Source organism: Mandrillus leucophaeus, unplaced genomic scaffold (genome assembly GCF_000951045.1).
Source record: "Mandrillus leucophaeus isolate KB7577 unplaced genomic scaffold, Mleu.le_1.0 Scaffold110, whole genome shotgun sequence".
NCBI lineage: Eukaryota > Metazoa > Chordata > Mammalia > Primates > Cercopithecidae > Mandrillus > Mandrillus leucophaeus.
Genome location: NW_012099210.1, coordinates 362,579 through 386,123, shown reverse-complemented (window position 1 = coordinate 386,123; position 23,545 = coordinate 362,579). Strand labels below are relative to the sequence as shown.

The 23,545-nt window shown below is 36.8% G+C and overlaps 1 protein-coding gene across 3 annotated transcripts in view; it reads left to right on the top strand.

Annotated features, from left to right (window-relative positions):
• Positions 1–23,545, top strand: part of TANK (TRAF family member-associated NFKB activator) — a 106,270-nt gene that overhangs the window by 30,401 nt on the left and 52,324 nt on the right. The window contains exons 1-2 of one of the 3 annotated variants that reach the window (XM_011991416.1): positions 15–206; positions 18,903–19,050. In XM_011991416.1, coding sequence (XP_011846806.1) covers positions 18,952–19,050 — 99 coding nt within the window. In that variant the 5' untranslated portion in view covers positions 15–206; positions 18,903–18,951. Of the gene's footprint in view, positions 1–14; positions 207–452; positions 544–18,902; positions 19,051–23,545 lie in introns of those variants that run through there. The other 2 variants (XM_011991408.1, XM_011991424.1) reach the window with 2 other exon arrangements.

Below are 23,545 nucleotides of genomic sequence, written 5' to 3'. Positions count from 1 at the left end.
GGGAGGGGAGGGGAAGAATAGCCCTGGGCTGGGCAGGGCAGGGCGGAAGGGCCCTGGCCTTGTCGGGTGGAAGGTGAAGAGTTAATGGCTCCGCGCTCAGGCACTGCCCTCTGAACTGGAACAAAAAGCAACTTCCGGTTGGAGTCACTCGGCCAGGCGCCGGCGACCTGATGGGAGAGGGAAGCGTAGCCGAAACCGTGAACTGTGTGAGTAAGAAACTTTGTGAAATGGTGTGTCCGAATCCATCAAGCACCGCGTCGGAGAATTTGTCTGCGTAAGCGAGAGGGACGCGCTGACAGTAGGGGCGCCGCAGGGAGAGAAGCGGAGGAGCAGCAGAGACAAAACAATTTGCAGTTTGGGGAGGGATTTTTTGCGGGAGAAACCACGCGAGTTCTTCCCCCGGAGCGGACTCCTTGGCGGGGGGTTTCCGGGCCCGCGATGTCAGCATAGCGTCGTCGGCCCCTGCCCCAGCGGCTTCAGGGGAAGGACTCGTCCCGGCTGCTTTGCCCGGGACATGGGGGTGGCAGGGCCTGCGGTGTCGAGGTGAGCTGTGGACCCGCCAGGAACATCCCTGACTTCCCTTCGAGAGAGGGACTGCCTCCTAGAATCAAGTAGTATTCTTTCGAAAACTTAATTGGTTCTTTCTGTTGTTTTCCCAAGGTGGTTGCACAATTCCCCTTTGCCTTCCTGTGGGGTGTCATCATAGCCTGGTCAATGAGAAGTTGGGTAACTTCCCAGAGGGTCACGGAGGGAATGGGTGGTCAAGGCAAGAAGAAGAGAAGCCAACTTCGCCCACAGTGGGAACCCAGGCATTAGGTAGAGTCCCCACGCCGGTATAAACTGACTAGCAACGAGTTACAGGCAAAAAAGCTGTGCTTGTCAAGAAGTAGAAAGAGGGGGAGGATAATCAGAGAAGAGCTGTGCTTTTATTATGCTATAACGAGCAAAAGTAAAGCAGCCTTGCTATGTAAAGTGGTGTTTATCTCACCTCACAGGACATGCTTTTGACAAGTTATAATAAGGGAGAGATGGTAGTAAAGGAAGTGAAGAAGCCACGTGAAATTGAAGGAAAAGGAAATGACCTGCCTCCTTACCGCGGTTGGAATACACAAACGAGAGGTAGCAGAGAAGCAAGCAGTGTATTATGTTAAAAATTATTGTGTCCTCATTTGAGAGAAGAGGGATCCTCAAATAATACAACTTTGTGTAAAGCAGGAAGTGAAACCCTTCTCAGTCCTCTCCCCAATTGCAATCCAAGCCTTCCACATCTTTCCTGTATGTGCATAATCATGTTATTTTGCTTTCTTATGAAAATGAGATTATGCATACTGTTCTATAATCTGTTTCAGATTAAAAATATATATATATGGTGAAAGTCTTGCCATATGTAGCTCTATTTTATTGTAATGTTGGCGTGGTATTGCATTGTGTAGATGTACCAAATTATAATTAACTATCACTTACTATGTCCTGTCCGTATATCTTGCCCAATATTCTTCAAAATTTTCTATTTATCATTAGAATACAGATTTCATTAATTCTTTGTGAAATATATGGCAAATATTTTCAAGAATTATCAATGCTTTGGTTTAAAATGCGCAGGCTTTTTGTCTCAAGTGAGAAGGTAGTCCCCAGTCAAAAATTCTTAAAATCTTCTCCTATATTGCCTGTTAATTCTCTTTTTATGATTTACTCATTAAAACATCCGAAAATGATTTTTGTATACTAAGATAAGGATTTTTTTTTCTTTGTTTTTGTGACTGGGCAGCTATTTTTCCTGAAATCATTTGTTGAAATCATTTCTCTCCCGACTGACTAGAAATACCTCCTTAATACAGTAAATTCTTATGTGTGCATGCATCTTTTCTTTAGACTCATCTGTTGCTTTGATCTTTTTGTCTCTTCCTTTAAAAATACCAATCTGCTTTGATATTACATTTTCTAGTAATTCATAGGACAGGTCCCTCTTCATTTTTCCTTTTCAAAATTTTCTTGAATGTAATTGCATTATCTTTGAGATAAAATTTAACATAAACTGTTCATCCTTCATTAAAATACTCTGTTGGGGATTTAACCATTTTCTTATATTTTGTGACTGGTATGTAGATGAGTGTTTATGTATCTGGCCAACTTTCTAAATTTATTAGTTTTAATAAATTGTTTCACTTGAATTTTCTAGGAAAACAATCATCTAATTATAATTATCTTATATCTTTCTTTCTTTGCTTTAGTGAATTGCTGGCTTCCCCAGAATAGTGGTAAATAATAACAGTGGTTCTGACCATCCTTTATCTTCTTAGTTTGGGGATTTTTTACTATGTCATCATTAAATATGAAGTTACTATTAATTTCTAATAAATTCTATTAGGGAAGTTTCCTTTAATATTTCTAGCTCATGATTTTTACAGAGAAGTGTTTGGATTGTATCCAAAGTCATTTTTGCAACTGGGGATTGGGGAGTGTCTATTGTATTAGGTAGCACTTTGAGAACAATTTTAAATAATAGATATTGGGTGTTCATTTGGTGTGTATATATATTTCTTGTTGTGTTAAGATAATGTCTCTTCATTACTTCTTAACATTTTTATCAGGAATGGAAGTTGGATTTTGTCAAATGACTTTTTGACATCCATCATAACCTTTTATAAGTACTTTTCATCTTTGACCTAATAGGATAGTGAATTATTTTAGTATATTTCCGGTTTGTGAACCAATCTTACACATGGTCATGGTATAATATTTAAGTATATATTGGTTCCTTTGGTAACATTTTTATTTAAAATCAATAATTGAGATTCATTTCATAGTCACCTTTTTCTGTTACTTTTACTAGGTTTTGATACCAAGGTTGTGCTGGTTCCTAAAAAGAACTGGGCAGAGTTCCTCTTCCTCTGCTCTGATGTAGTTTAAATAGCCTAAGAACTCTGTTCTTGGAAGATCTGAAAGAATTCACTCATGAAACCATCTGGGTCTGATACTGTTCTTAAGACAGCAACAATCCTCAGCAAAATGGTTCAGAACAAACAAAAACTCCTTTGTGTAAATACAATTGAATGAAAGAGTCTGGGACACCAGTAATGTCAAGAACTAAGAGCACCTGCTGTACTGATGCTGGTTATTTCCCCCCTACACACAACTTTTTTTTCATGGGCAAGGAAAAATGCTGTAGGTAGGCTGAGGCTGTTAAGTAAAATGTCTTGCTGTTCTTTCTCTTCCCTTCTCCAGTTACGTTACAGAAGCAAGGGTATTGCTTCTACATGGGCAAGTTTTGTCTATGCCCTGAAAGAAACCAAGAGTGAAACTCAACTGGTGAAGTATCAGTTTCACTTTGTTGTCATTAGTTTCCCAATTTTGCCGGGAAATTTCTTACTTTAAAGGTAATAACCAAGCTGACATTTTACTGTAGCCAAATCCTACAGAGGGTTTCAAAATGAGTGGGTGAAAAAATATACAAGCTTAACATGCTTATACTTATTTAACATGAAGTGAAAAACATTAGCACGGTTCAGGTATGTGCATGGTATGTGCCCGCACATGGAGCAGTGCTGTCATCTAACAAAAGCCCACCTTTTTACTTGACTAATGGTTTACTGTTAATACATAGATAATAGTGTAAGTAATCTTTGATAGACTTTTATAAATGATTATTGCAAATGCTTTTTGCTCACCTTCGAGAATATGACCTGAGACAGGTAATGTAATTTAGCAGTTTGCATCTGTGAACTGTGGAGGATACCTACAGACACTCAAGTGTTATTTACAGTAGGATGGAGGCATTATGTGAATGCTTGGGTATTATATTTCCATTTATGGGCTCTTATAGCAAAAATAATTGGGGACTTGCCCTATGATGAAGAAAGACTGCATGTTTTTTAAAACCATACCCGTTGTCCAAAAGCAAATGTTAAATAAAAATAGCCTGTTGACATAAAGCTTTGCTATTTCGATGCTATGCATTAGCTGATTGACTGTTACTATTTATCCTTTTTGTTTTCTAACACCTTATAAGCATAAAATATTACTGTTTAATTGAAGTTCGTTTGTGTTCAGTTATGTAAAGCCTAGTTTTAGTTTCTATTTCCTGTAGGATTTATGCTGTGGCTGCCATTTCCCACCTGCTATCTCCTATGCTTGCTGCCATGGTTTTGAATCATAAATACAGGGAAAGAGGAGGCTATTATTTAGATACGTAACAAAAATATCTTTATAGTTCAGAACCAAGATTATGTTTACCTTCAGGAAGGGATAACAGAATATGAAATGAACTACCTTTTCAGTGAGTGGTTAATTAATTTTCGAAGTCTTTTGAACTAAGTGCAGTATTTGGCCACTGTTCAAATAAGTTGAGGGTTAACTGGTACCAAGCCCTCTGCAACTGAAAACAGCCTTTGAGACCTATGTAGTACATGTGTCACATTTTCCAATTCCTAATCCGTAAAAGCTTTTTAAATTGTGGTAAAATTCACACAACATAAAATTTACCATCTTAACCTTTTTAAAGTATATGGTTCAATAATGTTAAGTGCATTCACATTGCTGTGCAACCAAGAAAAACATTTTTAAAGGGACTTATTTTTCTTAAGGAAAAGAGTTTGGGAAGTAAACGATGGCAATTGTTTGTCTCATGGAAAATTTCCTGGACTGTAACTTTTTACCTTCAGAGATATATTCTCTATAAATGGTAATTATTAGTAGTAAGTTATGAGAGTAAACAGTTTGAGTACTAGTGATCTATAGTAGCTTTTATTTAACACCAATACTTTTTCTTTGCAAAAAGAAGGGTCTACTGAAGATAGGTTGCTAACATTGAAATTAAAGTATTTTAAGTCATTGCAGTAAGGAATTACTGGAAATTGAGTAGACAAAGAAAATTAATATGAGTTCCATTTTAATGGTTACTTAGCAAGTTGAAGTTATGGGAGTCTTTGAAATACTTGCAGTAGAATGAAGTATGGAGAATTGTTCTACTGAACAGCAAAACAACCCAATCAGGTAATAATTTTGCCAGAGAGTGACTTGCTATAAGGGACAGAAGTTAGAGACTTAGATTCTTTCAAAATAAAAGATTTTTTTTTTATTGCTTGAAGAAAGATTTTTGGAATCAGCAAATCAACTGTTACTGTGAGAGATTTAAGTGGTTTTACTATTCATAACCATTTATCATGTGGCATTTACTGGAATGTGATTTCATAACCTCAAGTATTTGGAATCCCAAAAGTAGAAATGCCTTTCCCTTTATATTGTTGTTTCTCAACCTTTAAAAATCCATATTTCCTTTCTGATAAACATTAAAATCTCGCAAATCCTAAAGGATTGTAATACGTGTTCCTTCCCATACAGTCCTACTCCTCCTTTACACCTTACTGACTACAGACTTTCTCTTCTAGTTCCCTCATCTGTGAATATTATGCACAGTCCTTCTTTATATGACTTATGTAATAGATTTTTAATATTAACTATTTTAAAATTGTATATCCTTCCTCCCCCATCTTTAGATTCTAACATTGCTCCTACTCAGAGGAGAGGACACCCATTTAAGATTACTCAGTTGAGTATAGCCCACTGAGCAGTGCCATGTCTATGTTCACCTCAGAGGAGAACATCACATGCCTACTTTCCCTTTTGGTGTTACACTGTTTAGTTGTGCACTTAAACCCATAACATTTGATAAATAGTCTCAGAGAAAGAAGTATTACTGGAGAAAAAAAGGAAGTAAGGCAAAACTGAGACTCATGGGTGTGGTCTTTGACTGTGAAATCTTTTTGCTCTTGCAAGATCACATAGAAAATTTCACCAAGTTCTAACATCCAGCAAAATGGAGAACGTGTACTGGGGAGCTTTGGGTTTAACCAGTGAGATTGTCTTGTTTATCCTGTTGCATTTAGCCTGCCAGCTTATGGAAAAATACAAAATTCAAATTCTAACACTCGTAGTACAGTATACTATGAGTATATTCATGACCAAAGTTTACAACGTGGAAGGAGAATAGAAATGCAGGAAGTTAGTTGGGGAATTAGCTGCTTGTGTTATATAACTCCTTAAAAGTGGAAAATGATCATAAGTAACTGTGAGTAGTGACAGTTCTCTTCCATTTCCTTTCTTCAGGTAAGGAAAACACACTTAATATTTTTCAGTGTCTTTAAAGTTAATCTTCCTAAGCATCCAAAAGAGAAGATGTCTTGTTTATGTGTATATGCCGTGTTGTTGACTGATTTTTTTGCTTTTTACTCCTGATGTGTTTTGTGGGTAAGGAGGCAAACATACAACTAAGATACAGAAAAGACAGGATGTAGTGGGGCACAGTGGCTTGACGCCTATAGTCTCAAGTACTCAGAAGGCTGAGGTAGAAGGATTGCTTGAGGCGAGGAGTCCAAGCTGCAGTGGGCTATCATACTCTAGCCTGGGGGGACAGAGTGAAGCTCTGTCTCAAAAAAACAAAAAGCCAAACAAAACAAAAACACAGAATGTATCTTTCATTCACTGATTCACCTCTTTATATGCTACAGTGGCAACTTTTCTGAAACAGAATATGAACTCTTATTCATAGCCCAAGGGGTTGGGAAAGGCTGGTGTCTTTCTTTTCTAGGGCAAAGTGGAAGGGGTAGCAGTTACTCAAGGTGATTTCCTTTCCCCATCCTGAAACTGCTTTAGATTTGAGTTGGTCTCTCACCACAAGTGTGAACTCTGGCAGAACATTTACCCAGAAACAGAATAGGCTCAGCAGTCGGGGAAACCCAGCAGAGGGGCCTTGCCTGCCTCCCAAATTACTCACACTTGTCTCTACCACCTACAAAAAAAAGTAGACCTTACTAAAGAATTACTAATCATCCTGGGGCCAAGATGGCGAAAATACTACCTTTAAGCCTTTGATTCTCTTCAAACGTGTATATATACATAACTGATCAAAGCTCAGATGTTCTGGTTGAACAGGCAGTTAGAGGTGGAACATCATTTGGATCATACACTTTCAGCCTCAGTGCAGCTCCAGAAGCACCATTACTTACCCTTGATTACTACTTTCTTACGCTTGATTACTACTTTCTTTATCCAGGATTGGTTAGCTGTCATTTGGCAGCATAATAATGGCTGCCAAGGACAACAGACTTAAGATATTGTATCTATTGTCAGACTAAAGAAACTGAGGCAAAATTAATATAGGGAGTTTATTCGGGTAAAGGTTGAGGACAGCTGCCTTGGACACACTTCCAGGTTGCCTTGGGGAGTGCTCCATTCGGCCATTGTTGCAACCAGGTTCTTAAAGGCAAAAGAGGACAAGGAATGGGCTGATGCTAAGTTATTTGAAAGGAATTCTCACTGGTTTACAGAAATAACATTGATTAGTGATTATACATTGTTGAACTATATGGTATGAGTTTTGGTATCTAATGTATGGCATTTTATGGCTACTTGTCATCACATAGTAGGTAGCTTCAAGAGGGTCATTTAGTTCACAGGGGAGAGTGATGTGTGACTGCTATCCCACACTCACATTTCAGTGCCTCTCTGGGCCTGATAATTAAAAGGGGTTTGCACTCCTCACATTAAAAATTTTTATTTCTCACTATGAAATAAGGAGGCAAGTTCATTTTAAGAGGGGTAGAGGAATAAGGAGAATTAGAGAACCAGTACAGAAGGTTCAACACCCAGATAGAAGTCCCAGACAGGAATACAAAAGGAAAGAAATTGCCCCAAAAAATTTTCAAGAAAATTTCCAAGAACTGAAGGGGGAATTTCCAGGTTGAAGGGGCCCACCAAGCACCTATTGCTATGATATAGTCCATGGCCAGGTATGATCCTGAAATTTCAGAATCCTAGGGACAAAGAGAAAATCCTAGTATTTTTCAAAGAGAAAAAAAATCGGTTAAGGCTAGGCACGGTGGCTCATGCCTGTAACCCAAGCACTTTGGGAGGCCAAGGCAGGCAGATAACCTGAGGCTGGGAGTTCAAGACCAGCCTGGCTAACATGGTGAAAACCCATCTACTAAAAATACAAAAATTAGCTGGGTGTGGTGGCGCACGCCTGTAATCCCAGCTACTAGGGAGGCTGAGGCACAAGAATCGCTTGAATCCTAGAGGTGGAGGTTGCAGTGAGCCGAGGTCGCGCCATTGCACTCCAGCCTTGAGCAACAGAGTGAGAATTATACAAGATCAAGAATCAAAATGGATCTAATCCTCAACAAAAATAAACAGAAGCTAGAAGATAGCATAGCAAAGCTTTCAGAATTCTGAGGAAAAATTACTTCCAACCTAGAACTCTTAATCTAGCCAAACTATCAGTTAAGTCAGAGGGTAAAGATATTTTAGTTATGCAAAGCCTCAAAAAATTTACTTCTCAAACACTTTCTTAGGAAGCTGCTAGAAGATTTGCGTCACCACATGGGGATATAAAACAAGAAAAGATTTAGGAGACCGAAAATGAGGGATTCAATTAGAGAAAGAGATGGACAAAGGATATCTCCAAATTCAAGGTTAAGAAGGTCCCAAGATGAAGGCTTTCCATCAGGCATAGAGAGCAACTAGTCTAGATTGGAGCAAACCAGAAAGCTTACAGAGTGATTCCTCTAAAGAGATAGAATACCTGAAGTGTCTCAATGTGTTGAGGAGTTGTGTTAGTGATAATAGGAAACAAAGCAAACAAAAATTTTCAGGGAAAAAAATTTTCAGGAAAGGAAAAGCATCCATGGTATATTATATTGTTCAGCAGTGAATAGCATTACATAGTAATAAGAAAGTAAAAGCTGAATGCTAATCTAATGAAAAATTAGATATAACTGTATTGGGGAAATGGGGAGAATAGGAGGTAGGGAATGTTTAAAGAGAGCTGAATTCTAATTTTCCATGATGGGGAGACAAAAACTGAAAAATCAGTGGTGGCCATATTACCTGTTATTTAGAGATACAGAGATAAATACAAAAAAGAATTAGTCAAAAGAATTGTTGCCAAGGTGAAGCAGGAAATGGGGAGGGGAAAGCAGAGAACTACCGTTTTTCTTGTAGAACTGCTCAGCTCATTAAGATATAGGTATGTATAGCTCTGATTAAAATAAAAACTAAATTAGAGGGGAGAGAGCTAGAAATTGTGCTGTAGCAACAGAGACCTAGATTTATCTGGTTCTTCTATTTTCTAATTCTGTGTCTTATGCAACTTATTTACCCTTTTGAAGCTCAGTTTTGAAGTTCAGTTTCCTCCTCTGTAAAGGGCAGACAATATATGCTTCTGCAGAGGGAAGATTAAAAATGGGGTAGTTTCATGTAAAGCACCTGCAAATAGATATTTGTTCCTACCCCAACCCCAGTGCTTCCTATGATCAAATAGGGAACCACCTTCTTCATTGTTGGGATGATTGCCATTCAAACAGAAGACTGAGATTGTCCTTCTGATCCATGACTCTTTGTACCTCTTTGAATTAAAGGCATGTCTTTGAGATCTATCTTGTCTCTCAACTATCTATAGATAGTTTGAGAATTTAAATAGAATTAGGATGATTAGAGTATTGATAGGGGGAACATCAAGTTAAAAGTGTCATTGCTACTTAGTGGGAGATGGGCTATGGTCAGTCAAATTTCTCAGCAAGAACTTCAGTGCAAATGCCATTAATAGAGAAAACATTTGTCATACAAGTTGATGAGTTGTGGAAGTTTTATGGAACCAAGATCAATAAAGTGCTGTTGCTCTGGGCCATCTGCCTAAGTATCAAAATACCGTTATTTATTTATTTATTTGAGAAAGTCTTCTACCTTAGCAACTGCTATTTTTGTTCCTAAATTCTATATACTTCTTATAGAGTAATTAAAAAAGCAGATCACTATGGGAAAAAAGGCAACTTTATGAAAGCCTGTTTCCCTTCGTTGGTGCATATTTGTGTAGTGTTTTATAGTGCTTTCCAAACTATGACTTGACCCGCTATGGCAGTAATTTTAAATTTATCTTACATCTCCCCCCTGTACAAAATTAGATCCAGGAGTCTTGGACAGGGTTTGGTAATGTATTTTTTAAAACTACCATGGATGATTCTAATGTGCTGACAGGTTGTGAACCAATGTTCTATAACCTGACTCTACCCCAAGATTCTAAATTGGGAGAGATGGGGGAACAGAGGTCCATAGAAAGGTTAAATGACTTGTTTACTCTCTCCCATCACCAAGCCTGTCTAGACTGGACATGTATTGTGTACTTCAACTCTGATTTTTATCTTCAGTTGACTAGGCTTTTTAATTTAGAGAATCTAATCTAAATTGCCTTAACAGAGAAATTAGTACATTTTACACAAGATGTGGTCTAGTTAAAAATTTGGTTTGCAATCTTTATTTTATAGTGTCTTTTATTTTTTTCCAGAGACAAAAGGAAGTGAAACAGCAAATCTGAGTTTCTAATCAACTATTGCTTCCCCACAGTAGGGTGGCACAGCAAGTGTTAAGATTTACTAGGTCTGAATATTCATATTTGAGGTAAACTGATGTGGCCTTGAAAAGGGTAGAAAGTTGGGTAATTTTGGCACAGATGCAAGTTTGAAATGTTGGTCTGTTGGGCTGCCCAGGGATTTTTGTAGGCTTCTCTTTAGGAATATTCAACAGTCTGAAGGAGAGAACTTGTTGCATGGTACTGGATTAAAAATATTAGATCTGGTTTTAAGATAATATATTAAAGTCATACCCTAAACATCTTTGGAATAACTGAAAATGGAGATCTGGAAATCTCTGAAACTTTATTTATTTTTTTATTCAAGTTCTCACAATTACTTCTAATAAAACAAGTTGTGACTTGCAAATCCAACAGCCTGTAGGTGTCCTCAGGGAAATTAAAAACAAGGGATATGAAGAGCTGTAGAGTCCTGTGCCAGTGGTTAAGAGCACAGAGTAAAGCTTTATAATTATGTAGGTTTTTGCCTGTTCCTATTTATCATTGGTAATGTTCTCAAGGCTAAATGGCTGCTCAGCTATTTTAAATGGTGATTTAAAGAGAAATTCGGCCCTTTTGTGAAAAGGTCCTCTATCTCTTGAAATTTCAACTCTTTTTTCATAGAAAAGCTCTCTTCCTCCATAGTGTTTTTTTCTGATACAGTAAATGACTCAGGGATAATGGAGGGGCAGCCAACCCATTAACTCATAAGATTTTAACTACTTCTCTTTCAAAACAACTTTACCATTTATGAATCTTGTGCAGCCTGTGACTTCTCTTACATTATTGTCTTGTGTTTTGGGGGACCTTTTTGAGATTACTGAAAATATTTTTTTTCAAACTTTTCTGTTTAAGACCAGAAGATAGATACAAACTCTACCACTCTTTTGAAAAATCATTAGTACTACCTTATTATTTATTTATAAATCTGGTAGAGTAGAAGATACTTAAGGAAAATCTTGCATTCAAATACTCTGCCAGAGTTGTTTTTCCTGTTATTTAACAGCGCATAAAGGTTAACAAAGCAGAGCATTAGATAACATTTCTACATCTTTTATTAATAGTCTTTTTACATAAAATAACAGACATAAAGTGTCATACACTATTTTATGCATTTTCTAGTTTTCCTTCTGACCTCCTTCAAATAAATAATAAGTGGGCCTGTCCTCTTTTTTGGTTTATATTTGATAGGAAAAACATGTTCATCTTGTGCTATAAGGTGGTGCAATAATGCATATCGCTTTTCTCTATTATTTTCTTTTCAAAAATGTAGTGTTTTTCTTTTTTTTTTTTTTTTTGGTAAAACGATTTTGGCCTAATTGGCCATCCAAGGATGTACTAGTATCAGGGGACATTAAAAACAAGTCTTCAAGAATACAAACAATAGGGAAGGCATAGTTAGTCTTCATTTTTTCCTATAGATAATTATATAGTTGTTGCTTTTTTCCTCTTTATTATGATGTCTTTTCTAGCACTGTTGTCCAAAATTGGATTCAGTATCTTCCCTCTCCTGAAAATTTTGTTTCTGTCTCTTTATGTCTGGCTATCACCACTTTCTGCTGGGTGTTTTGAAAAATAATGGCTGGTGAACCATCTGCAACAAAATCACCTGAGGCACTGTGCTAGTTAGAATGTAGATTCCGAGGTCCCATTTCAGGCCAACTGATTTGCAGTCACAGGTAACTGAATTGCTGCCCTGTTGTCTATTGTGCACATCCAGTCGGCCATCAAATCCTGTTAATTCTACTCTTGAAATGTCTGTTGAATCCACTCATCTTTATTTCCCCCGCTCTAATTCAAGCCCTCATCTTTTACCTGGAATACAGCAATAGTTGCCTGTGGTGTAGCGTCACTTTGTCTCCCTCACTAGTTTGTAGTCTGTGTTCTGTCTTTCTAAAATATGTCTATCATCTCCTTGAAAACCTCTCATTACTCCTTGTGTCAACATGTTAAGGACTAAATTTCTTAGAGTGACATTTGAGGTCTGCTATAGTCTAGCCATAACTGAGTCTGCTGCATGTGGTTTATGTGGTCAGTGTACTCTACAGCTCTATGGGATGCCATTCCAATCATGGTCTTTACGTATGGTCTTCCCTAGGATTTTTGTAGTACAGCACAGTCATATGTGCTGACCCTGACTGTAGCTCATTTTGGCACCCTCACCTCTGTATCATCTCTGCACACGTGCTAGACTTGCATAAACAGAATACTCACTCTCATCACTAAATGCATCATACTAACGACTCCTCAGGGCCTCTGCTCTTTCAGAATGAATGTACTTTTCCCATTCATTCTCTACTTGTTGAAACTCTTCTCATCTTCTGGGAGCTGGTTTAAGTGTCAGATCCTCTGTGAAGCCTTCCACAATCCTTCTTATTTTTTTTCTTCCTTCTATTGAGCCTTCATCTTGTTTATACCTTTTGCTTAACAGTTTTCTTCTTCTTTTTAGGTAAAACTTTGAATGAAATGCGTAAATCTCTAGTGAACCATTGGGTGAGGTCCTACAAATGCTTATACCTGTGCTACCCAGACCTCTATGAAGATGTGCCCAGACCTTTTTTTTTAAACATTTGTAATTGACCTTTTGGCTAATTATTTTCATGTGTGTCTGCCTCACTCCATTATAAGCTTTAATTGGAGAAAAAGGCAAAGATCATGACTGTTTTTCTGTTTCCCAGGGAGAAAAGGAGTGCCTACTGTGTGTTCAACACTGAACCAGTCTTGAACATTGTACCAATCAGGATACAGCTCAGTTAGTTCCTCCTTTAGAGACCCACAAAGCAGTAGTTAAACAAGTGTTGCCTGCATCACAGTGTTCTAGGTGGCTTGTCACCATAACATTCCATCCAACTGGGAAAGAGAAAAAGGTGAAAGGGAAAACTTGTTATGGAAGTTACACCCATTTGCCAATGACTAGCACATAGTCACATGACCACACGAGCTAAAAATCAGAAGTATTAGTACTATAAGAGAAGGGGAGAATGGATATTGAGGAACAAATAACATCTTTTGTATATGATCTCACTTAAATTTTACTTTTTACTGTATATATGGTCTCAATTTTTATTGTAACCCTACAAACTATGTATGATATGCAAACTGATGTTCAGAGTTCAGTAAACGGCTAGGAAATTGCAGATCTTGGGTCTGAATTTAAAGCCTGTATTTTTTTTTCACTCAGTAAAGTGTTTAGGAGGAAATACATAAACGTTATTGAATAAACAAAAGTCACAGTAATTTTCACAGTATTATTTGTAATCACATATTTTTCATATCACATATTTTTATAGTATCATATCATCTCTTTACTTCCAGGACACTCTATATAACTTTACTCCTTGCTTCTCACCATTCTGAAATGAAACGCCCTAGCAACTGGTTTGCAATCAAGGCTTAATTTGTAACATAAATTAAGACAAAGCACCTACTCTTTTTAAATATATGATATCATTTATGAGCAAAAGTTTTTGTGCTCTGTATAGTTTGGTAATGCTATACAATTATAAAGTTAAAGGAAACTCTATTATCCAAACTCTTTGTCTTTATAACAAAGAAAATCAAGGCTGTAGAACTTACCTTTTCTTTCGTTTCCACCCCTACTTGCTTTCAGGCATCATGGGAAAAGCTTTAGCCTGATCTGTCATGTTTATAGTAACCATCATTGTTATGCTTAAGAATTGTCTCAGGTTTGTATGGTTGTCCTGATCAGGACAATCAACCTGAGCAATGCATAAGAAATGCATATAATCCTGGCCTGTTTTAGTAAAGAATTGATGTTATTTAATATTAAAAACATCCTTATCGCAGTGGGAAACCTGTTTGAAAAAGGATGACTGCCATTTGATAATTAAATAAAAGGAATGGGTAAGATCATTCCCACCTATATTTCAAAACCCTATTCAAATACCACCTACCTCTCAAAGCCTTTCCTAAACTTCATAAATAGATGAACTTTCCTCTCCAAACTCTATAGCCTTTTGGATATCTTAAGATATTCACCTACTGTATGCTTCAAGTTACAGTTAATGGTACCTTCATGGGAGGAGATTTCATGTCTGTTTTGTTCTCACGGCATCAGTGGTATCCAGCACACTTCTGCTCATAGTTGGCACAAAATATTTTATCAAATAAGCATATTAACCATAACACCCTGGGAGAGCACTTTGCAGCTGGCTTTAATGAACAATCCTTGAACTAAGAATTTTAAAGATTTAATCTAGTTCATAACACAGCTTTATAGCTATAGATAAGTCATTTAAGCCTTCTGAGCCTTATCAGTCAAACAGGAATATTAATATGTAATAGGAAATGAAGAATTGGTGAAAATACTTTGTGAAAGAAACATAACTTTAAGATAGTACTATATTTGAATCCCTTGCTGTTCCCCATATGGTGCCTTACACATAAAAAGCCAGCAAATACTTTGTTCTAATTGAAGGGTAATGGGATATATTTTATTAAAATCAAAGCTTTGTTAGGGCTGGGAAGCTTTACCAAAGGAAGGGAAAATTATCTTTCTTGCTCATGCTGCCTCTCCTACTCCAGGACAGTTTCATTATTGAACCAAGGGATCAATGAAAGAGGAAGCAGGGATTTTCCTGGTATTTCTTCATGGACAGGCACACCATGGTCAATCACTGGGCTGGATAGGTGGGACAAGAACCTGCTGCCCTCAGTTTTGCTTGTCTGAACCACTGGTCTGGGTAGGAAAAAAGGAATTACTGCTAGAGGGACAACAGTGGGTAGATGAGAGTATCCACGCTCCAGAAGAATTGCAGGGGACAAGATTGGGATAGTGATTTGCATTGAGCTAACCCTGCTACCTTCTGGGATTTCAGAATTTTTTTCTCATGTAATGGAAGGAAACCAGCAAACCAAATCCAGAAATAAAGCGAAACCCTAACTACAAGAGTGTTTTCAAGGGAGAGGTTGCTGTAGCAGTCTCCTGGGTTTGGAGAATGAGCTTAACCATGAGATTTAGGTTTGAGCATGTTTACTATAAATATAAAGCATTCTCCTGGAGTCTGGCAAATATTGCAGAAGGGGTACTGAAATGTAATTGAAATGTAGCTGCCTCTTAAATTAATTTTATACTTAACAAATGCTAAAAATAAATAAACAAGTGGCTTTAAAGTTCAGGGTGTTAATATTTGAAATCTGTCCATTTTAATTAGCCGAATCCCAGAGACTTTCCTTTTACTCTAGTCGGTGTTGCTGATCTAACACCTAATTCCCTTCTTGGTTGTGAAATAGAAATTAAAAGTATCATTTACTTATTTGTGTCAACCTGGAACTTATTTCTTCAGCATACGTTCTTATTTCAGGAAATAGGACGCATCTGTGTGGAATTTACTCAGTAGCTCCTCTCTTAGTGACATTTGTGTAATCTAATGCAAGGACCTGAAGTGATGGCTCCACATGATTTACCTGCATATGATGCAGCTATTTTTAGTGCTGCATTTACATTTTTAAAAACAAGAATGCATCTTGTCGATGGAACAGGCATGCATTTTTAACTCATAAACTCAAGAACTGTAGAACAAGGAAGTTTCTTAGAAATTGAGTCCAAACACCTTTTTGTACTGAAGAAAAGGAAACTTTGGTCCCAAAAAATTTAGTGGCCCTTAACTAAGGGTCAGTCAGTAATAGAACAAAGCAAGGAACTAGATGGATTTCCAGTTCAAGGCTCTTATTTGTCCCAGATCTAAAAGTACAGATGTGGTTTACATTGACAATTTTTCATGACATGCAGCTTTTTAAGGCTTTTTAACTTAGCCACTTAGCTACTTAAAACCTCTAACTTCTGTATTAGTATATTATAGTATATTATAGTCCCTGTGACTGCCTATACTTACTTTTCTTTCCTCTTTGCATATTTATTTTTAATCTCATGTATATTTTATAAGTAGCCTTAGTATGTTTTTGAATGAAGCAGTGTCTAAAATACTCAAAATGATGCTTTTTATTAATGCTAATTGCTTATGTTTCCATATTGTCTATGTCTGGGCAGAGATCCTAGCAATGTTAATTATCCTAACAAGATTTCAACTTTTTCATCTATCAGAGACAGCAGTAGAAACTAACTTCCTAAGTGGAATGCATAGAGTTGCCATTTCTTCAGTTTTTCGGAAAGTAATGACATTGTTATCCAAAACCCTGGAATTGTTTTTATTCCAGGTAAAGTACTTAAATGTAAATTACTTAAAATGTATCTAGTATCTTAAAATGAAAGACTTTGGCTGAAAGATTACTTGCATGTGGGTATTTAAAAGAACATTGTGATTTATGATCAGTTGATTTTTGGCAAGGGTGCCAAGGCTATTCAGTGGGAAAAGAATAACCCTTTCAACAAATAGTGCCAGGGCAATTGGCTAACCTCATGCAAAAGAATGAATCTGGACCCCTACCTCACACCTTATACAACATTAACTCACTATGGATCAAAGACTTTAATATAAATTATAAACTTATTAAAAAGAAACAGCTGAAAATCTTCATGACCCTGGATTAGGCAACAGTTCCTTAGATATGACACCAATAGTACAAACAACAAAAGAAAAAATAGGAAAATTGGACTGTATTAAAATTAAAGACATTGTGTGTCAGAGGACACTATCAAGAAGTAAAAAGACATCTACAGAATGGGAGAAAATACTTACAAATCGTATTAGCTAACAGTCTAGTTTCTAGAAAATATAAAGAACTTTTAAAATTTAACAATAAAAAGAGAAATAACCCACTTACTACAAGTGGACACAGGATTTGAATGGATACATTGCCAGAGATACACAAATGGCCAATAAGCTCATGGAAAGATGCTCCTCATTAGGGAACTGCAAATCAAAACCTTGATAGGGTACCCCTTCACACCCACTAGGATGGCTGTAATTTTTTAAATGGACTATAAGAAGTATTGGTGTGAATGTGGAGAAATTGGAACCCTTATACGTTGCTAGTGGAAATGTAGAATGGTACAGCTTCTGTGGAAACTGGCAGTTCCTCAAAAAGTTAAACATAGAATTACCATATGACTCAGCAGTTTCACTTCTAGGTGTATATCTGAAAATACTGAAAACGTGTTCACACAAAAATGTATACACAGATGTGCACAGTAGCCTTATTCATAGTAGCCAAAAGGTGGAAACAACTCAAATGTCCATCAACTGAGGAATAAACAACATGTTGCATATCCATACAATGAAATATTATTTAGCCATAAAGAGGAGTCAAGTACTGTTACATGCTACATCATGGATGAACCTCAGAAACATTATTCTTTCTGAAAGAAGCCAGACACAAAAAGCGTGTATTGTATTATTCCATTTATATGCAGTGTCAAAAATAGGCAAATTCATAGAGACAAAAAAAAAAAGATTAATGGTTACCAGGCGATGGGGGAAGAGGAGGATTGGGACTAACTTAATAGGTATGGACTGTTTTCGGGAGGGTGATTAAAATGTTCCAGAATTAGATGATGGTGATGATTGCATAACATAATGAATATTCTAAAAAATACCAAACAGTGCACTTTAAAATAGTGAATTTTATACTATATGAATTGTATCTCAATTGAAAATGTGAAAATTTTAAAAGTGTGCCTAAAGATGTAACAAAAGATATTAGGACAGATTAGAGACTGAAATTTTGAAGAATTTTCAGAAATATGAAATAATTTGGTACCCAATATAACTGATAGAGAACTTTGTCTAGTCTGTGGCTTTTAGAGGATTAACAGAAGGGTCCTGTGTTGTGGTTTTTACAGTTGGACAGGAAGAATCGGAGTCATTAGTTAGCCTTCTGCTCAGAGCAAAGGAATGTCATTAAGAGATGTTATGCAAACTGAGATTATAAAACCAAATTACCTCCACTGAGCAAATCACCTGTATTCAGAAACAGCAGGGAAGTTAGAAAACTAATAGGTATTGGGGGTAGGACTGAAGGGATGTAATTTTTCTTTTTTAATGTACAATGCAACAGCAACTCTCCCTAGATTTTGTGCTAAAATAAGAACATTTTCACACATTTTAATTGCTCTGTGATAACAACAGTGTGAACTCCATCCACAAACATTTATTATCTATTTAATTTTGCTCTAATTTCAGTGTAGCAAGAATTCACCTCGTAAGTGGGAATGAGTCCGTTTAGTAAAACGAAATCTCTTCCCACATTGCTGATCCTATTGTACATTTCCATAATAAAGAATTTAAAATGACCTTTTATATTTTCTCATTTTTAGGTTAAGTTTATAGATTGCTGTTCTCAAAGTAGCATCTTCCTGAACTGGAACCCCACTTGCTCCTTGAACATTAGAATAAAAATATTTAAAAATTGTAGAACTTAAGGTTTCATAAGATTTCTAGTCAGGATTTTAAATGAGACTTATGTTTAGTATTTGGTGCTATAATGTTTGTGGTAAACCTTATAGAACTATCTTTAAGGTACATTTTTAAAATGAGATTTATGTAACTTAGTAATTATCTAAATTGTTCTCATTATTTTGCAGACCTGTCATTTACTCCATCCTTTATAGTGATGCTACAGGACGAAGAGGAATGGATAAAAACATTGGCGAGCAACTCAATAAAGCATATGAAGCCTTCCGGCAGGCATGCATGGATAGAGATTCTGCAGTGAAAGAATTACAGCAAAAGGTGTGTGGTTCTGGTTTTGAAAGTTATTCTTTATCTTGGTACATGGAATTTTAGGGCCTTTTGCATCAAAAATGTTATATTTTCAGAAATTGTCCTGAAGAGCTATAATTACAGAAATGCAGGTATATATTAATGGATGAAATTTGAGGTTTTTGTTTGTTGTTTTTTTAAAAATACTGCCACCCATAGGAAGAGTTGATTTCATGGGCTCCTTTTCAGGTGATTGTGGAAGATTGTGAGTGTTGTCTTCCATAAATAATTTTAAAATATCAGTATTTATAAATAAGGAGGAAATAACTATAAAAACAGTTTTATGACAAAGTTAGAAGTATCACTGTCTCCGTTTGTTTGGTTTTGGTAGTTTTTACGTTGTTATTTGGCTGGCAGGAAAACTTCAAATCTTAAAATAGCCAAGAACAAAATTTGTTTTTAATTTATAATACTCTTCCATTCTTTATAACAGTTAAAAGTAGACTATTTCAGTGAAATCTTTAATGACTTACTAAAAGTTTCAGCTTTTAAAATTATCCCTGTACACATAACGTTTCTTTTTAGTACTTTTAGTTTCAGAAGAAAGTAAATTGGAGGAAAGGCATATCCAGGCAAAACTTACTTAACCTCATAGTTCTTAAGCACATGTCTGTTACTGGTTCATGATGAGATTTTCACTGATCTGTAGCAAAATGAGAAAAATAAGGCTAATTATTAAACTTCTCCTAATGCTACATTTATTTCATTTAAAATTCTGCCTTCTATTCTGATGTTATGCTCCATGTTTCCATATGGTCAGAGTAAAGAGCAGAATTTTATTAACATATACTTTTGTGAAATATGATGATAGGATCCTCTCCTTGTTTATTATCTTTACATAGTAGTGTTTCAGAAGTCTCCGATTTCACCTACACGTTCTGTGATTCCCCAGAAGGATTCGTACAACTCAACATTCAATCATACTCATAGCTAAGATTTATTACAGTGACATAGTAAAGATATATAGCCAGATTATTAATAGAAAAAGACATCAGGAGGAGTCTAGAGGAATCCATGTTTTTCAGCCTTCCCTATACACCTGTCCTTCAACTTAAAATTCAGTAACGTATGCAGTACATCAGGAACTCCATTTTAGTTTCAGAGTTCAGGGTTTTTATTTTCTTAATTGAGGATTGATCACGTTGGCACCTTCTTGTCAACCAAAATTCCAGACTCTCTCAAAAGGAAAGGTGTTCATCGTAAATCTCATTTTACGGTCTTAAGTAGGCTGGCACAGCAGGCACAACATTATCATTTAGGAAAGGTTTTCAAAAGACAGGTTCCCAGATGCAAGCTGTATTAGTCCATTCTCACACTGCTATAAAGAACTACTTGATGGCCATGTGTGGTGGTTTGCGCCTGTAATCCCAGCACTTTGGGAGGCTGAGGTAGGCGGATCACCTGAGGTCAGGGGTTTGAGAACAGCCTGACCGATATGGTGAAACCCCATCTCTATTGAAAATACAAAATTAGCCGGGCATGGTGGCACGTGCCTGTAATCCCAGCTGCTCAGGAGGCTAAGGCAGGAGAATCACTTGAACCTGGAGGCAGAAGTTGCAGTGCGCTGAGATTTATGAAGAAAAGAGGTTTAATTGACCTACAGTTCCACAAGCTTAACAGGCAGCATGACTGGGAGGCCTCAGGAAACTTACAATCATGGCAGAAGGCGAAGGAGAACCAAGCACCTTCTTCACAAGGTGACAGGAGAGAGAGAGAGAGCAAGAGGGGAATGTGCCACACACTTTTAGCATCAAATCTCATGAGAACTCACTCACTATCACAAGAATAGCATGGGGAAAATCCACCTGCATGATCCAGTCACTTCCCACCAGGTCCCTCCCCCAACATTGGGAATTACAATTCAGCGTGGGTACACAGAGCCAAACCACATCACTAGCCAAGGGTAAACTTGCACCTAAACTTTTCTGAAGATAACAGCCTCAGGCCTGCTATGTTAAATTACTTCTGCACAGGCAGTTGAAAGTGAGGGCTCTTATGTTGGTTTTCTCAATTAAAAAAAAAATTACTAGCCTGTGAAACTCTGAAGTCTAATATGCTAATATTTTGGAAAAAGTCTCGAACTTTGCTTTTCCTCTATCTCACACCACAACAATAATCATCAACATAGAAGAAGAGAAAAGGAGAAGGTCAGAGAATTGAAGTATAGAATTTGGATTTTTTTTTCCCATTCAGGTTTAAGGCATAACCATTTTTATTAAAAAAAAAAAAACAAAAACAAAAATCCTCTCAGCATTTATTCTTCTTATTTTGTGATTAGGTTCATTAAGAAAACTTGACATTTGTGACCAAATGTGTGTGTGTTTCTCCCCCCCATATTAAGGAGTGGACACCAGCTAGATGTCTTCCAATTCAGTTTCAACACCATCTACTCAGAGATAGCATCAGATCCCACAAGTAAAGGGCTCAGTCCCACAAGACCACCCTCTCCCCTCCCCAAGTTGCAAGTCCCGGCCTCCAGAACTTCTAACGGACTAGTTTCCAGTTGGAGTTCCCACAACCCCCTCTTTGCGTTTGATTAATTTGCTAGAGTGGCTCACAGAACTCAGGGGAACCAATACTTACTTTTACCAGTTTATTTTGAAGGATATTTTACAGGATGTTAACATCCAAATGAAGAGACATAGGGTGAGGTCTGAAAGGGTCCCAAGTACGGGAGCTTCTGTCTTCGTGGAGTTGGAGTGCACTACCCTCCCAACACGTGGATGAGTTCTTCATCTTTCTGTCAGCTTCCACATGTTCAGCTCCCCAGAAGTTCCCTGAACCCTGTCCTTTGGGGCTTCTATGAGACTTCATTGGTTGTCCATGATTAACGTGATTGCACAAAAAGGGTATGATTTAAATCCAGCAAGTCCTGTCTGTTCAGATTCTTCTTGGTCATTCTGTGCAGCATTCCTTCCTCCAGAGTATGCAGCAGGACCCTCTCTGGAAAGAAGGTCTGATGACCCATAGTCTAAATATTAGAGTCCTGTCTTCAGCAAGTGAGAGCAGGGCAGGAGAAGGTTAGAGAGAGAGAGAGACTGTTTCCTGAGGCCTGCTTCCAAGGCCTGAAGCACCGCAACATTGTAACAAAAGACTATAACAAGAGTTGTGGGAGTTAGGAGCTAGGAACCATGGACAAAAACCTAATCATAATGCCACAGCTAGCCATGCAATTATGAACTTCTTCCTTAAATACAGGAACTACACAATTTCCTTCTCCTTTCTAGTTGATAAATCTATAAAACTAGCTGTCATTCATAACTCCCTCCATTCTTCAGAAATCGTTATTCTTTGTGAGGCTCCTCTTGGTTTACAAAAAATACTCCATTATGGAATACTTATGAATACTTATGGACTGCAAGTCTTCATTAGGGGAGGATAGGAGGAAAGAGCGCACAGTATGAGAGAGGGCTTTCTAAAATTATTGAACTGAAGTTTAGAATTTGAATTTTTTTTTTTCAGTTCAGGTTTAAGACATAACTACTTTTGTAGAAAACAAAAAACTCAGTGTGTGTTCTTCTTAGATTCATTAAGAAACCATGACAATTCTGTATTTCTTCTAGAGGAGTATTAAGATATCTTTTGGATAAGACAGAAACAGGAATTCCTATTAGCTCCTATTTTTCCACTAGCCATTGGTAAGCAATTGAGAGTTGAACCCCTTATCTGCTGTGAAAGAAGCCTTTGCTCACATTAGCATATATTCCAAAGAAGGAAAAGGGAAAATTTTTTACATTTAGTTTTCAAAGCTAATATTTGTTAAGTACTCAAGAATAGATGAAGAAAAAATGTATAATATGTGGTGTTATATGTTAAATTCAAAATATTCTGGTAGTTTTATTTAAGAAACATTTATTGAGTACCTCCTAAGTACTGGGCCCTTAATGAAGTTTTGAGAATACTGAAATAAATAAAATATCGTTTATATCATTAAGAAACTTTAAAAAGTTCAAATAAATCATAAATAAAATAGATATTTTACTATATAGTGGAATAAAAAGAAAAGAAGATGGTAGTTATTACTATAGTGTATTATGTGCTACAGTAGAGATCAGCATAGGAAAATACATGAGCACAGAGAAGAGACACTTGGTCTGTGAGAATCAGGTAATAAGCTCAATGTGAGTCCATACTTGAGCTAAGATTAGGAAGAGTTTAGCAAACTGGGGAAGAAGCAGGAGGAACACTATATATTTAGAAAAACTCAGAAGTGAGAGAGTGTATGATATATTTCATGTACCACAAGGAATCATATAGCTTCAAAGAGAATGATAGGACGTTCCAGGAAAAGAAACTGTAAAGATAGATTAGTATGGCTAAGTAGTTTGTACTATATCGTTTTTCAGTCAAAAGTTACCGAAGGATTAATATGTGCTTTGGAACAGTCTTCCTGACAGTGGGATAGAGATAGATAGTATACAGAGCAATGTGAAATTGAGCTCAACAAATATAAATTAAGAACCTA